Source organism: Hibiscus syriacus, unplaced genomic scaffold (assembly GCF_006381635.1).
Source record: "Hibiscus syriacus cultivar Baekdansim isolate YM2019G1 unplaced genomic scaffold, ASM638163v2 tig00005459_pilon, whole genome shotgun sequence".
Classification (NCBI taxonomy): domain Eukaryota; kingdom Viridiplantae; phylum Streptophyta; class Magnoliopsida; order Malvales; family Malvaceae; genus Hibiscus; species Hibiscus syriacus.
In genome coordinates, this window is record NW_024062058.1 from 1,924,472 (window position 1) to 1,941,028 (window position 16,557).

At 36.8% G+C, this 16,557-nt stretch overlaps 2 protein-coding genes and 1 pseudogene across 2 annotated transcripts; 2 read left to right on the plus strand and 1 right to left on the minus strand.

Moving 5' to 3' along the window:
* The first annotated feature begins 454 nt into the window (after nt 1-454).
* On the plus strand, nt 455-2,800 carry LOC120199631. Its single transcript, XM_039200663.1, has 3 exons — nt 455-651; nt 740-1,155; nt 1,350-2,800. Exons 1-3 carry the CDS (start codon nt 586-588, stop codon nt 2,623-2,625), a joined length of 1,758 nt encoding a protein of 585 aa, XP_039056594.1. The 5' UTR covers nt 455-585; the 3' UTR covers nt 2,626-2,800.
* Nucleotides 2,801-7,825: 5,025 nt separating this feature from the next.
* Nucleotides 7,826-11,590, minus strand: LOC120199632 (dnaJ protein ERDJ3B-like). The gene is made up of 10 exons (XM_039200664.1): nt 11,520-11,590; nt 11,278-11,426; nt 11,059-11,188; nt 10,561-10,672; nt 9,632-9,748; nt 9,385-9,471; nt 8,710-8,769; nt 8,421-8,498; nt 8,239-8,310; nt 7,826-8,073 (listed from the first exon to the last, which is right to left on the minus strand). The coding sequence occupies exons 1-10, from the start codon at nt 11,588-11,590 to the stop codon at nt 7,915-7,917; spliced, it is 1,035 nt and encodes a 344-aa protein (XP_039056595.1). The 3' UTR covers nt 7,826-7,914.
* Nucleotides 11,589-13,852, plus strand: LOC120199472 (annotated as a pseudogene).
* Nucleotides 13,853-16,557: the final 2,705 nt, after the last annotated feature.

Here is a 16,557-nt window from a genome sequence, read left to right on the forward strand (position 1 = left end):
TGACACAATCAACTTGTACGAAACAATAAGTTACGTGAAATTATTTGATGGAATTAACAAAAAATTAAACTTAAAATTAAGAATACACATCTTTAGAAATAAAAAGATACATTATAAAAGATAAATTAAATCCATAAAGTACAAGTACCTTCTACCGAATTTGACCATTACTAAAATTTATTTTTAAAGGATAGGAAGCCATCTCTAGTTTTTGGTTTTAAAAGGCAGCTGGTCGTACTTAATTATCGAATTAATATTTATTTTAGATTAGATTTCGAATAACTCAGGGTATAAATGAAAATTCTTATACCTAATTGTAATTTTTATATTTTTTATTTACTTAACCGATAGTAACATATTTAATTCAGGGTCAAATTCAAATACCGAACCTATTTTATATCCAATTGTTCCCACAGGGTCACAATCTCATTTTTCCCCACTATATATACACACACGCAGAGATTCTTCCTTCTCATTTATTTGGGGACGTGAAGAAAAGGTCCAAGCTTCGAGAGGAAGAGAGAGGTTATGGTCGATTGATTCTGATACTTCCTCAACAAGCGTTACTGCAAAGAAAAGGCAAGCATGGCTGTTTCTCCATGTTCCAGCGGCACCGTTCAGAAGAAACACTGGTGGATTACCAATAGAAAGGTTTTTTTTTTACCTCCATTGACTTTCGTTCTTTTTATTTCTTCTGAAATGTGAAATGGGGTTTTCATTCTTTTTGATCTGTATGCAGCTTGTAGATAAGTACATTAAGGATGCCAGGTGCCTTATCTCTACGCAAGAACCAAACGACATCGCTTCGGCCCTCGTTCTTCTTGATGCAGCGTTGGCTCTCTCGCCTCGTTCCGAGATCGCTCTGGAACTCAAAGCGAGATCTCTGCTCTGTCTGAGACGATTCTGGGACGTTGCTGACATGCTTCAAGATTTTATTCCCAGTCTCAACATGTCGAGTGAGGACTCGGGCTCGATTTACTCGGATAACTCGTCTCAGATGTTTTCAAGGGAGCGAGTCAAGCTTCTCGCTTCTAGTAACTCGTCCTCTGACTCACCGGGTCGTGACTCATCTTTCAAGTGTTTCCCTGTCTCGGACTTGAAGAAGAAGGTCATGGCTGGGTTGCGTAAAAATTGCGAGAAAGAAGGGAACTGGAGGTAAAATAATCACTCCTTTTGTGTTCTAGTTTTGATGAAATAGTTAAATACAGAACACCGTCAGCCTTATTGGAATTTGCCTAGCATTTTCACTTTGCTTAAAGTCCATGCCTTGCTAGTTTGCCTTTAATACACTAATAAATTAGGTACATAAAGGGCAGCTAAGTAATTTTAATAATGATTTTGATTATCAGGTACTTGATTCTCGGCCAAGCATGTTGCCATCTAGGCTTAATGGAGGACGCCATGATTCTGCTACAAACCGGCAAACGCCTAGCCTCAGCCGCGTTCCGCCGCGAAAGCATTTGCTGGTCCGATGACAATTTCTCCTTCCCCGCCATTATCACTACAGCCGATGTCTCCTCTACTGCAACGCCACCACCACGCAATGCCACCTCTGTCTCCCAGTCCGAAAACATTTCCAGCCTTCTATCCCACATCAAGCTCCTCGTCCGCCGTCGAACTGCCGCCATCGCCTCCTTGGATGCCGGTCTATACTCCGAAGCCATTCGCCATTTCTCTAAAATTGTCGATGGTCGCCGCCATGCCCCTCAGGGGTTCCTTGCAGAATGTTACATGAATCGAGCCACGGCCTACAAGGCCTCGGGTCGCATAGCGGATTCAATTTCGGATTGTAACAAGACCCTTGCTCTGGACCCTACTTCCATTCAAGCACTTGAAACCAGGGCCTCACTTTTGGAAACCATAAGGTGTTTGCCCGACTGTTTACACGACCTTGAACACTTGAAAATCCTTTACAATTCCATACTGCGAGATAGGAAGCTTCCAGGTCCTGCCTTGAAACGTCGCGACGTAAGTTACAGGGAGATTCCGGGGAAGCTTTGCGCATTAACGGCTAAAATTCAACGGTTGAAGCAAAGGGTTGCTTCTGGTGAGACTGCAAATGTTGATTACTATGCACTGATTGGTTTGAAGCGTGGATGCTCAAGGTCTGAATTAGAGAGGGCACATTTGCTGCTATGTTTAAGGCACAAGCAGGATAAAGCTATTAGCTTCATTGATCGATGTGAGCTGACCGATGAGCGTGACCTCGATCCGGTTAAAGACAGAGCCAAGATGTCGGCTTCACTTCTTTGTAGATTGCTTCAGAAGGGCTATTTGAGCGTGATGGCTACTATTATGGATGAAGAAGCGGCTAAGAAGCAAAGGAAGAAAGCTGCAGCTGCTTTACAAGCAGCACAGGCTGCAATCCAGGTGCAGCAATCCCAGTATTCGACTTCCAAATCGGAACCTGGAAATAGTCACGTTTCTTCGACAAATTTCTCGGATTTTTCGGGTTGCAAAGATGGGGTCAATTCGAGTGAAAACAAAGCAGCAATAACAACTACATCCAATGCAAATGCGTTTCAAGGTGTATTTTGCAGGGATCTTGCTGCAGTTGGGAATCTGCTATCACAAGCCGGGTTTAATCGTCCAATTTCAGTGAAGTACGAGGCACTGAGCTGCTGAATTTTCCTGGAAATCAATGTCAGGTCATTTATAAATAGCTTCTCGTGATGTTTCCAGGCAGAGTTCATTTTCTCTGTTTGTAAAGAAAAGATCCTTTTTTTTTTCTCCGCCGGAAAATTTTGTCACCCCTACTACACGTACAGTATTTTTCACCATTGAATTTCTACCTTTTGTTCCATTAAACTACAACACACAAAGAAAAGGGTCTATTCATACGAGAAGATCAAGGGATCATAATTACTTCCCCTAATAGAAAAAATGCTTTCCGTTGCCTTATAATAAAGGGTAAATTACACCAATCATCAATGAACTTTACTCTCTCCTATTTCACTCATTGTAATTTAAATTCGTTCAATTTCTTCACTGAATTTAATACAATTAGCATTTTTTGACACTTAACCGTTAAATATTTAATGGCGTTAAAATGACGCCATTTTAGAAAAATAAAAATTTCACCATAACGACGTCGTCTTGCATTTATATAACAACTCATTTGTAACTAGGGGTGTTCAAACGGGTAATTCGGTTAATCGACTGAACCGAATTACCCAAATTTCATTAATCGATTTTTCCCCATTAACCTAATTAACCAAAATTTATAAATAATATATATTAAATATTAAATATTTTTTGGTTTATTCAGTTAATTTGGTATGTTAATTCATTAAAAGTTGAGTTCAAACACCCCTAAAGCTAAATAATATATATATATATAATATTAAATATTTAATCATTTCGGTTAATACGGTTAATTCGGTTAATTAATCAATATCGAACCGAATTAACCGAAACTGAAATTTGAAAAAAACCATTAACTATTAACAGACTGAAATTTCGGTTCGATCGGTTAATTCGTTTTTAACCGAACAGTGAACACTCCTATTTATAACGTCGTTTATCGAGAAAACAAATTAGCGACCAAAAATGCAATTATGTTAAATTCAGTGAGAAACTTTAATGGATTTAAAGTACGGTGAGTGAAATAGGAGAAAGAGTAAAGTTCAGTGATGATTGATGCAATTTACCCTAAAATAAAAGTTGACACCACTTTACAGTGGCAGCTGAAGAAGTACTCGTCACCGTGCAAATTCTGATAAGAAGTCAATGAGTAAAATCAATAGGACAATTTGGCTTTCATAAACCACATCATTTTGACACATTTCTCCCTCGCCACTAGTCAGCTTGATCATCATTTGGCATATAACTACCATTATCAATGGCTCTTTTTGTCCATAATATTAGGCTCTGCCCTTCCACTCTACTCAAAGGTTTTGCTTTCCTTCATTTCTTCTACGTCCCTTTTCCTTTGTCATTGGATTGAGTTCAAAGATATATATACATATATATATAGTAGTTTATATGAAGACAGCGTACAAATCCTAACATGTTCTCATCATGACGAAACACAGCTCACTTATGCACCGAAATTTCCCGCTTTTTAGTTTTGCTCATGAAATCTGTGGAACCACATGACATAGCAGTAGCTGGAACGCCTTCCATAATTAGCTTCGCATGACCGGCCACTCATCATACAAACAAATACCTCAAAGCATTTTTTTTATAAAACCCAGAAGAAATAAGAAATAATATAAATCAGAATCTGAGTCGGGAGAGAAAGAAAGAAAGTTGGAAAAGAAAAGAAAAGATGCCCTCCACTTCACAACCTCTCTCTTCTCTTTAAAATTTGAAAAACTGGTAAAAGTTTGAAGTCGCAAATAATTTACAATACCAACATTGCCTGTTTTAATCTACTTTGGTTAACATTATCATATATAATATTTGTTTTTGTGTATTATTGCTTTTCAGCCACATTTGGTGAGAGAAGAATAAAGAGCACGTGAGGCCTGGATGTTTGAATGTTGGGAACATTGGAAAGAGGAGAAGTGGTGTGCAGATACGATGATGATGGCGGTGACAGGTAAGCTCATCTAAACCTTAACCTATACCACCATGTCCATGTGCTGCTGCAATCATGTGATCACAACAACCCTTAATTTTAGCCTATTTATTCTGTGGATGGAGGTAAAATTACAAGAATGTTTTGTTCTTTTTCTTCTGTTTCTTTTTCCTTTCCAGTATCCCGTAGCTGGGATTTGCTTTGTTCAAAGCATCATTTTATTATTCAATCATTCTTATTCAGATCCGAGTCTGCATTTGTTTATTCACATTGTTATACATTATACTAGTCACGTATTTCACCTAATCTCCTGAATACTTCACGTTAACGGATGCTTAAAAAATGAAAATTAAATCTTATTGGTTAATTAGTGAGAAACAACATCCAATGAAGTTCGAATCTTGGACTGCTTTGCTATTCGCTGAAAACCTTCCACTTCATTGGCTGATGGTCTCTCTTCCACTTCAACTAGATATTTCAAAGGCTTAAACGTCGAAAAGGTGTCCGACGTATGTCATTTTCTCCAGTTTGGTGTCTAACGTTTTTTTTGTTTTAATTTGGTGTCTAATGTTTTATTCCGTAATTCAATTTGGGTCTGACCGTGACAGACCGTTAATTTCAGCCGTTAAATGCCACATGACATTTATTTAATATTAAAAAATAAATTTTATAATAATAATAATAATAAATTAATTCCATCTCTTCCCCTTCCCCTTCATTCTCTTCCCCGTCACTCTCCAACATCCCTCCATGGCTCAACTCCCCCGGCTGCTATTTCTCCTTTTCATACTCCAATGCTCTCCGATTGAACCCCGAAACCTCCATAGACAACAAACCATTTAACCGTAGTAACCATGAAACCTTTTCATACACACAAAGCCACACACGAGCCATAACTCTTCCACACACGATAACAAAAAACGAAGTGCGGCCATAACTGGTCGGTTCGACCTCCCACACACGAGCCCCAACAATGAGAACGAATTAAACGGTCGGCAGTAGCATAGCAAGAATAACAACAGTCCACATGTGTGAAACCAGTGTTGTCAAACGATGGTAGCAGCACCCCAACAAGAGAGAACACACTAGTTTAACTCTTCCTCACGAAGCCACCATTGAACAGCCACGAGCTCGAAGTGTGGCGGCGGCGTAACTCCAGGGGCGGATGTGCATGGCTCTCTAAGGGAGCCATTGCACACCCATTATTTTGAGAAAAGTGTTAAATTTAGTTTAATTTGTTATTAGGAATAGAAAAAAATAAGAAAATTTGCATACCCAATTTTTTTTAGAATAGGATATTAAAATTTTGGACCCCTATTTTTTAATTTCTAGATCCGCCACTGCGTAACTCACGAATTTATTAACAAGAAAAAGTGAACGATGATCGCAACGTGGGAATGACAGGGCAATGGATGGCTTCACCGGTAATGAACCACGACGTGAACGACGTTGACCCTTTTGAAAGATGGGAACGATGCACGATGGGAGAAGGAAAACAAAGAAAGAATAATGGCACGAGGAATTTAACGGCCAAAATTAATGGTCTGTCACGATCAAACCCAAAATGAGTTTCGGAATGAAATATTAGGCACTAAATTAGAACAAAAAAAATTAAGCACCAAACTAAAAAAAAAGACATACGTTGAGCACATTTTTGACGTTTAACCCTATTTCAAAATCAATTATGTGTCACCCCAAATTATGATTGTTCCCCACCACCAAAATTTAAGGCCCAAAGTAACAAGTCAGCAGCATGACTAGAGTTATGAGTAGCAAGTTGAATTGTGTTGAAATCTATGAATTTTTTTTCTTCAGAATTTTATATTTTTAGACAATTATAAGTTTTTTATATGACTTTGAGTAGACTTACATGATCTATAATCTAATGTTCGACGGACAAATTTATCTAACTTGTTAACTTACAAATAATCATAATGATTCTAAACCTGACACTAACATTAACACTAATGACTTCGATCGTTTATAAATACATCATAGATCACCGGTTACGGTTCTCAACTCAAATCAAAATGAATGATTTGTCAATGAACATCATAATCCAAATGTTACCAACTGTCTCCTTAATTTTTTTGAGGTAGAGGAGTATAATTTTCGAAAGTCTTGTTTCCTCTCTTTCCATAAGTAGATTATAGGCATTCTAGGTTATGCGAAGAGTGCGAGTGATGAGAGCCAAAGCTTCAAAACATCTAGCCAAATTCACCAGGAAAAAAAAGTGACTGTCACTTGATTCTTTTTCATGGTCGCTAAAGGGATAAACCTCATCAATATTCATTCCAAAGCTACTAGTCGATCCCTGGTCAGGAGCACAGCTTCCAAGGGGTGCCATTCAAGAGATGGTTAAGTGCTTAGAAACACTGAACCAAACCATTTCAATTTGTTGAAACGTGTCACCACTTTCTATTCTAAATTTTCCCCTTTACACAAGTGGTGACACGTGACACCACTTGATTAGTTAAAATTTTATTTAATTAAAATATTAAAATTAACACAGGCGGTGACACGTGACACCTCCAGATTGAAAGATTAATTTTTTGAATGAATTAAAATAATGGCTAAATTGATATAATGCATAAATAGTAAGGACTAAATATATAATTATGTCAACTATATTAACGGTCACATAATCACTTGTGTTAAAAATTAATGACCAATAGTTAGATTAAATCATTTAAGTAGTTGGGTGGTTTGTTTGATCGTTTTTAAACGTTAATGGTCAAAATGGTTAATGACTATAGTTTGGTGGTCACTCGTGTAGTTTAAGCAAAAAAAAACTATATTTTTATTCCAATAGAGCCAAGTATTGTTAAGACAGACCAAAAATAAAGTTTTGGTAAGGAGTCTTCATCAAAAAAGGGAAGATGGGAATTTGGGACAATGATGGATAAAAGTGGACACATATATTAACTAGATATATGGGGTGTACACAAATAAAATATTAAGGTGGACATAATCAATAAAATAAATAATTATTAAAAGAAATTAAATTTCAAGTGAACACAATAATAAAAAAGTATTTTTTATATAATAATAATACGATAAGAATAGAAAATTAATACTTATCAATTAAGCAAAACATGCAAATGGCCTTGAAAATTTTAATATTCTATGTATGGATGAATGAATTTAAAAGCATGGCTAAACAAAAACCACTAGAACCGAATTATTCATTGTTGATTATGTACTAAATGCCACAAATAGTATATTTTTTTCTCGATACATACACGACTACTATTTGCTAGACAATTTAACGTATTAGAGTGTTTGTTAAAGTGAGAGGAAATACAAAGAAAGAAAACAAGAGGGAAGAAAAATCAGAAACCCTCCAGTTTTTCCTAGTTTCTTTGATGAAAGAAATCTCATATGCTATATTCCTAGCCTAGAAGTTCTTTGATTTTGGACTTTTGGTCTTCGGTCAGCGACGCAGGGAATAAAACGTCATGTGTAACATAGAGATTACCTTTCTTTTTCCTGAGGTGCAATGGCATTCCTTCTCCTTTGAATTGCCTCACCTCCTTGGGATTAGTTATACCCTGTATATGCAAATACAAATTTATTCCCCCAATAAATATAATTTTGACATTGTTGGTCTACAATGTGGGATCTGGTGGCTCCGGGCAGTTCAACCGGTGTGGGCAGAGAGGAGAGCCGTTGGTTAGTGGTTTGATCAAGATAAGAATAGGATATGGCATGCTTACCTTAAAGCCAATGTCCACTGAATGGTCATCTAGATGTTTAATGGTCTTCTCAAAACCAACAAGAGCTTGAACCTGGTGAAAGTAAAGTTCAAATCAAAAGTTACCACATAGTTTCCATTTCAAAAGAAAGTGAAGATGAAAGGTTGATACATCATATACATATACCATAAAAAATGGCTTACAAGGGTTATAGTGACAGTGGTGTGCAAGTCATTGCCTTCCCTTCTGAATCGGTCATGAGGTGCTGTGCGAATGAGGAACTGTAGAAAATGTAATAGTCTTACTCGTATGCGAATGCGAATATGCAATTATGTGAGCAAGAATAGCAAATTCCGATATACTAACTAAAAGATTGCATAGGATTATGGACTGAAAAAGAATCTATTGACCTAGCTCAACGCGCAACAGTATGTAGCACTATAACTGGAAGAGGGTTTAGAGTTTTTCTGAAATCGTTATTTTCAGACTAACCTTCAAATCTCCAGGTTCTCCATCTACTATAGGCTCGCCATCTTCATAAAATACCACCTCCTGTAAAATGCAACGGGAACATTATTCGAAATATAGCAACAAGAATGACTCGCTTACTATTCCACTCCTACTGTGCAGTGTAAAAATAGAAGAAAATGAAAATCATGACATCGCATAGATGTAGGATAAGAAATTCTGTTGAAATCATCGAATGACAAATCTGCATAAAAATCATGTGTTCCATGTACACATGACATGAATGACTCTCAGAGACAATTTACAAAAGTGGAATTCTATATTTTCGTTTTCCAGTGTAATACTAAACAATAAAGCACAAGTCGGCACACCCTGATTCATGTAAAATTTCCCTTTCTTGATTGCGCATCAATGTGTTTAAGTGATGATGAAAGCAGACAGATCAGCAGATTAGCATAAAGTGGAAAGGAGCATCCTAAAATTCAAATTTAAAAAATAAAATAAAAGAAAGAACACAAAATAATGGTGGTACAATTAAGTATTAACATCTTTTCCTGCAACCAAAAATTGGCATAAAATAAACTTTTTATCTCGCATAATAGTTTATCCTCTTTCACTTTCCTTAGATTTTAAGTATGACTATAAATTTGAACATTATTTACGAAAACTACAAAAGCAAAAAATTCTAATTAAACATACTTGTCCATCTTGCATTCCTTTTTCGATATCAACAGTGAGATTATACCCCTCTCGTTCATATTTGACATTTTGGCACTGCTCACAAACCTGAGAAAAGAAAATTAGAGACTAATAAGAAGAAGCTCCATCGAAGCAACAAAGTAGATGATAATTTTATCGCTGTAAAAGGCTCGGGAAACAAGATAAAAGATAAGATCGCATATGAGACTTAATATCAAAGAAAAAGAAAAAAAAAGAGCCATAATACCTGTTCAGTCATCTGTTGGAACATCCCTGGACCAATTTGCCTATGATGGACCTCATTTCTGCAGTTACAGCGTCGCTTACCTGGAGCTGGCTTTAAGATGTTTTTCTCCCTCCAAACCTGGGAATTTCTAGATCAATGCTACTTCTTTATAAGAGTATTTAAGAGAAAGATCGCAAATGGGGGAATAGAGCAAGCGCCTTGCTACTAGATCCCTCAAATTTCCCCCACCAAAGATAGAATTAAGGACAAGGAAAAAAATATATCATACGTCCATCATCGTCATCATCATTTCATGATAATCTATGTATAATTTGTTGATCCACTAACTTCCTAGGAAACCATAAAAGTGTTAAACAAAATGAAAATTCACCAAGTAAAATCACTATTCCAAATGATACCCAACAGTTCTTTTGCACTTCAGCGAGCAACTTTAACAAAGCAGACGAGGAGAACTACAGATAAGCTAGGACTGACCATAACATGGCTTGCTGTGCATCATTCCATACCCTATGATGCTGTATAGCTGATAGACAATTCGCTTTGACGAAGAGAATCTAACTTTTCCATTTGCAAATACACAAAACACATAAGCATGGTGAAGTTCCTATCCACGAATTATTGTAACTATCGCAATATAGTGTTTAAACTAATATAAAGAGAAAGCATAAGTATAATGGTAAATGTGATTTTTGGCTTACAAACCTGCTGCCTAAATGTTAAGTTATAAGACTAAATAATATATGCATACGTTCACATTGATGTTCATAGAATAGCCATTAGCCAACTTATCTAAGACATTAATTCATCAAATAAGGTACAACCATAATGTGCCAAAATCATGGAGTCCACACTACTTAAGATGACCAAAATAAGATCAGTAACTAGATTTGGATTAAGGATAACAAATCCTAGAGAACACAACTTCTCACCTTAAGAGTGCTTCCCATGTACAGATCTTCCAGTGTTGCCTCCAATTCGACAATTACATCATCACCCTTCACAATTCTCTCTTCCTCTTCCATCGTGCCCCCACCAAAAAACCTGAAGGAAAGCTTTATCTTGTCAGCAATAAGGAGTCAGAATAAAATAACAAATAAAAGGTGAACAAAAAACTATGGCTATCTACATATAAACTAAGTGAATGTAGGATCAAGTAGACTGTTCTTAAAGGTAAAATGATTAATAATGTACGCTATATCCCAAATACAAGTCCATAACTAACATTTTTTTTATAATTTCCTACAATATCACCTATGAAATAAAGATTATCTTCCACCATAAGGAACCTAAACTTGTGACACACCTAAGATGCATTAATATGCAGAGTACAATTAACTTACCATAGAATTTCAATGATCACTATATTGCTATCAACAAGATCACGCAATGCGATATAAATAGAAGAACGAAATCTTCAAAAATCTTACGAGCTGAAAATGTCATGTATATTAACCCCCATTCCTCCTCCGCCTCCACTGGCAGCATGTTGCTTCAGGCCATCCTCTCCATACCTATCATATATGCCCCTCTTTTCGCTATCGGACAACACTTCATAAGCTAATCATTCATAATAAAAATTAATTCCACCAATCAAAACAATCCCCCCCCCCCAAAAAAAAACATAAATAAAGGACGAGAAATTTCACCATTGCTGATATCCGCAAATCGCTTATTGGCCTCTTCATTACCGGGGTTCTTATCAGGATGATACTTCAACGCCAACTTCCTATACGCTCTTTTGATCTGCTCATCCGATGCTCCTTTCGGCACTTGCAATATATCGTAATAACTTTTCCTGCATCAAATACAGTAATCACCGCATTCTCTCATGCTCATAAAAAGACGACATTCTTTTTGGAAATGTAGAGAGAGAAAGAGAAGGGCGTACCCTGCAACGACGACGATCGCGAAAGACAAAGCGAATAACAGAAAGAGTCGCATCGTTCCTGGAAGCGCCATGGATTGGAGATCAGTAGAGAAAGCGGATCTCCGCGAAACTCAACGAATGTTCAAAAATGCTTATCAGATCTTCGATTCCAAATGTATAACACTTATGCGTGAGATAATGGGAGATTGATTGAGGCAGCTTTTTTAATTCAAATGGATCGTTTTTTTCAGTTAGGTGCTTCGAAACTGGGCTTCAAGAGTAAATTTTGGCGAACGTTTTCATGAGAACTGGCCTGAGCTTCTTGTTGTTTCTTCCAATATATCTTTGCCACGTGTTTGTTTCTTATTTTTCCACGTGGTTATTCCTATTCCGTGGTTGTTAGTAGTTAGGACTGAGCAAAAGTTTCACTTCGACCCAATTGAATTATATCATAAAATTTATTTTAATCTTAACTTTATAATTCTTAAACTTAAAATCTAAATTTCAAATTTTAAAATACAAAAAGATATTAATTCTTGGTATAATAATCCTATTAAAATCATGTTCTTATTAGATCGTAACTGTTTTATTTAGATATGAAGGACCACGGACTGCAGAGGCCCTTGCTGAGTTTGTCAATACTGAAGGAGGTAATTTGTCTCTCTTTTTTTTCGCGGCACAAGTTCTAGTTGCGGTTGCTTTTTCTAAGAAGTTCCGTCTCTAGTTATTGTTGTTGTGCTCCACAAGTTGAACTTGATGAATGTAGATTGATGCCCAATCACACCCCCCCCCCCAAAAAAAAAGTTTTTCTAACGTCGTGTGCTGTTTTACAGGGACCAATGTGAAGATAGCGCTTTGCCATCCAATGTTGTAGTGCTAAATTCTGATAATTTTGCTCAGGTTGTCCTTGATGAGACCAAAGAAGTGTTGGTTAAGTTTTATGCACCTTGGTAAGTATGCAATTTTTCTTCTTCTTTTTAAATGACTATTTTGCAAAAAAATACCGTAAAGGTTAAGGGCTTTCTTCTAGTGCAGCTATTCCACCTTAGGTTCACTGTTTAAGGACCTCATGATATGTGTATCAAGTTTTGCTGTCGATATTCTTTTGCTTCCATCTTTTCTACTTAACGTGTTCTGATTGAGTCCTGGGTTGGTTTTCTGCCAGCTGTGGCCACTGCAAACACCTTGCTCCTGTAAGCATCTATTTCTTTGCTGAATGAAGAAGGTATATGATTATTTTGACAGAAATTAATCGTTTCTAACCCTTTGGTCTTGTCTCTGCAGACCTATGAAAAGGTAGCAACAGCATTCAAAATGGAAGAAGATGTTGTGATAGCTAATCTAGATGCTGACAAGCACAAGGATCTAGCTGAGAAGTATGTAAACTTAACCAGTTAGCTCAATGTTCCTTAATAAATGGTTTCTAAACGTTTGTGGAATGTAGCAGTGGATGTTAAATGGCCTTTAATTGCAGATACGGAGTAAGTGGGTATCCAACGTTGAAATTCTTTCCAAAAAGCAACAAAGCTGGTGAAGACTACAATGGTGGCAGAGATCTAGATGACTTTGTTTCTTTCATCAATGAGAAGTGTGGCACCAGTCGTGATGGAAAAGGCAGCTGATTTCAAAGGTTAAAATAGTTCATCATTAGTACGTCATGTTCATCATTATCTATACTTGTATTTGAAATTAACTGTTCTCCCCTTCTCTTTGCTTAGGCTGGTATTTTGTCTAGTTTGGATGCACTGGTGAAGGATTTTGTGGCTGCCGGCAATGATGAGAAGAAAGCAGTCTTCTCGAAGATTGAAGGGGAAGTTGAGAAGCTCAAGGGTTCCACTGAGAGGTATTCAATCTCTCTCTCGAGTCTTCTCCGATGGGCTTGTCAATTCATAGTTTCCTGTTTAAATTTTCTTTATATCAAAGAATTGTTGCATGTCTTTGTTTCTCTGTTGCTGGTTGCCAGTTATGGAAAGATATTCTTGAAAGCTGCTAAAAGCTGTTTGGATAAAGGTGCTGATTATCCCAAGAGGGAACCAAGCGGCTGCAGCGTATGCTTGACAAGGTAAGGATTACTGTTAAAAGTAAATTTATGTTTTGGTGGTTCGATGATTACGAGTAATGAATAGGATGGTGCCCTGAAAGTAGCGCGCCCATTCCTTTAATAAACAAACCTCTAGAGGTGGCTAAAATGTATTTATAAGCATATGTTACATGTGATTGTCGTAACCATGAGTTTTTTGTTTATGATGCAGTCTATAAGCCCAGCTAAAGCAGATGAATTCACTATCAAGAAGAATATCCTATCGACATTCATATAAACTACGAAGATCACTATATGCACTGGCGGGCGGCCCAAGTTTCAGCCATGTGTCTGAGGACTGATTTTGCACCCAGTGCCATGATCTAGTCAAGTTCGTCACAATGGCTAGGCGTAGATATGAATTAAAGCGCTTGGGTGCGATAGTAGTAGAGGACTTTGTACAAGCTAGAGCAGTCCTTCAAATTTGGACTTTCTTCTTATATGTGCCCCTTTACTCGATAAGAATTTTCCGCATTTGGTTAACCTCAACATAATTAAAAACTTTAATTACAGGAAGTTGTAGGAGCGTCGTTTCATCAAAAGTGAAGCTGCTTTTAAAACAAAAATGATACGAACTTATTGATAACAAGTCTCTGGGTCCATCATGAATTTTCAATACACTATAGAGCCATTGATTATATATGATTACGCCTGATAAAATAGACTGTGGGTCCATCATGAATTTCATTAACACTATAGTTATGCCTGTAACTTGTCAAAATTCTTTTGGTGAACACCATTGTTTACCTGCTTTTTGGGCAAATCTTGGCGCTTTTTGGTGACCTTTTGCCGTTTTTGTTCCGTTGCCCTGACAATTTTGTCCATGCCCGAATCCTGTATGTTCGTAGGTTGCCTCTTGATCCCATTGGCAGACAATGACATCCTGTTACTCTGCATTTCAGGGTCTCCAATGTTTTGGTTCACCAGAGGCAAACAAAGTGAATTCCTGCCATGAAAATTTTCCTTTCCTTCCAAAAATTTCCCCTGCTGTTCGTCCTTGGCTTCAACGAAGTCATTCCTCCTCATTGTGAACTTGCGCTCTCCACCTCCCGAAGATCTATTCCCTTTCTGGATCCTACAATGTGGAGGATGCGACGCACTTGGAGTGGTGGAACCCCAATGCTCGTAGAGAATGCCAGCGACATACTTTGGTGGATATCTCAGTGGTGGAGCACACAATATGGGACTCTGAATCTGGGGACTTAATGTAACAAGTTGGGGGCTACTTTGTCTCTTCAACTTCTCATTCTGATGGAATCCATTCCTGGTAATATCAATTCAAGCAACAAATCGATTACAAATAGCATCAATTCTATATTGTAAAGAATAAATCACTTGATATTCTTAGAAAAAGGTGATTTGCTAATGTCATTAAAATTTAGGAGATTCTTAAATGCAAGTGAGATGAACCCAATAGGAAATGTAAAGAAGGGGAGAAATAGCATACAATGAAGGAGAGGGGGAATGAAGATGGAGATCGAGTTGACTCCAATCAATCCCTTTGTCATGGAGAACAACTTCCCCGGGCCTTGCAGATCCAAAAGGGTTTGGTTTCTTCTGCTGCCTTTGTTGCTGTTGTGTTTGGTCGGTTGCTGCAACTGCAATGGCGGCTGCTTCTTGTTCTTCTTTCTCGACCTCATCGGCCCATGAGAAACCAAAGCCGCCCTTGTTTCCACTTCCTATCATCATCTATCTCTCGCTCTCTAAACCCTAACGGCTATCCCGCTGTTTTTAAATTTCAAAAGGATGGGATGGGACTTGCTGTTTATTTTATTTATGGATAGGTTAGCAGCCAACAAAGTTCCAATCAATGAACATGTGAATTTATATGATATAAATATTTAGGGTAAACTACATAAATGACCACCCAACTATGGGCTTGGTCTCGAAATGACCATTATTTTCAAATTTGTGTCAATATGACCACTGAACTATTTTAATGGTTTTAAACTTTCAATATAGTCACCTGCCGTTAACAATTAACGGAGGTGTTTACTTGACAGTTAACAAAACTGGTATGATTAGAGCGATTATGTATTCTCGACGTTGGCACCCTACTTTGTTTTCTTCTACTTTGGTCACTACTTGTATATGATTTATTTTTCTGCCTAAACCTGAAAAAGTTATATAACATATGTATTATCTTGATAACAAGTGTGAGAATTGGCTCAACGATTAATTCTAAAATCTAGGGGATTAGACAAATTAATGCTCAAATTAAGGCACTAGACAAATTAAAAATAGAATCGGGATCAAATTGCATTAAATGAAAATCTAAGGAAACAAATCATATACAAGTAGTGACCAAAATGGAAGAAAATAAAGCAAGGTGTTAGAGCGTCGCGAATACGTAACTTTACAAGGACTTGCACTCTAATTATATCAATTTTGTTAACTATCACGTAAACACTCACGTTAAATGTTGATGCCATGTGACTATATTAAAACCATTTAAATAGTTGAGTGATCATATCCACACAAATTGAAAAATAGTGATTGTTTCGGGGTTAAGTACTATAGTTGAGTCGCCATTTATGTAGTGAAGGATTTATATTGTTTGTGGAGTAAAGATGTGAAATTGTATTTGGGCATATTTCATATAAAAAATTATACTCAATTAATTTTAGGATAAATTACTTAAATAGTCACTAAAATATTGGCGTATTTCTTTTATTTTCGCTAATAAGTTTGAAAACGTATAACATGATCACTAATATTTTCAATTTGTACCAAAACAATTACTCAACATTAACATTTCATTACCTAGATCACATCAATCTAACGTGACATGTTAATTTATTATTTTTCCTCATATATCGTTACCTAATTTTTTCTCGAACATATCAAAAGGCTATAAAACTTGAAAGAAGAAAAAGAAAAAGAAAAAGGAAAAAAATAAATTTAATTAAAGATTCATTGTCGTTATTATCGTCACCGATCATCACCAATGATCGTCACTATTTTTCGACCAACAATGAC

Excerpts from the sequence above, each read along its gene's own strand:
- LOC120199632 (XM_039200664.1), bottom strand. The coding sequence starts at position 11,590 with ATGGCGCTTCCAGGAACGATGCGACTCTTTCTGTTATTCGCTTTGTCT. Across the intron at positions 9,472-9,631 it reads TCCAACAGATGACTGAACAG|GTTTGTGAGCAGTGCCAAAA; the intron begins GTATTATGGCTC and ends TTCTTTTCTCAG. Across the intron at positions 8,499-8,709 it reads GAGAACCTGGAGATTTGAAG|TTCCTCATTCGCACAGCACC; the intron begins GTTAGTCTGAAA and ends CATTTTCTACAG.
- LOC120199631 (XM_039200663.1), top strand. The coding sequence starts at position 586 with ATGGCTGTTTCTCCATGTTCCAGCGGCACCGTTCAGAAGAAACACTGG. Across the intron at positions 652-739 it reads GGTGGATTACCAATAGAAAG|CTTGTAGATAAGTACATTAA; the intron begins GTTTTTTTTTTA and ends ATCTGTATGCAG. Across the intron at positions 1,156-1,349 it reads GAGAAAGAAGGGAACTGGAG|GTACTTGATTCTCGGCCAAG; the intron begins GTAAAATAATCA and ends TTTGATTATCAG.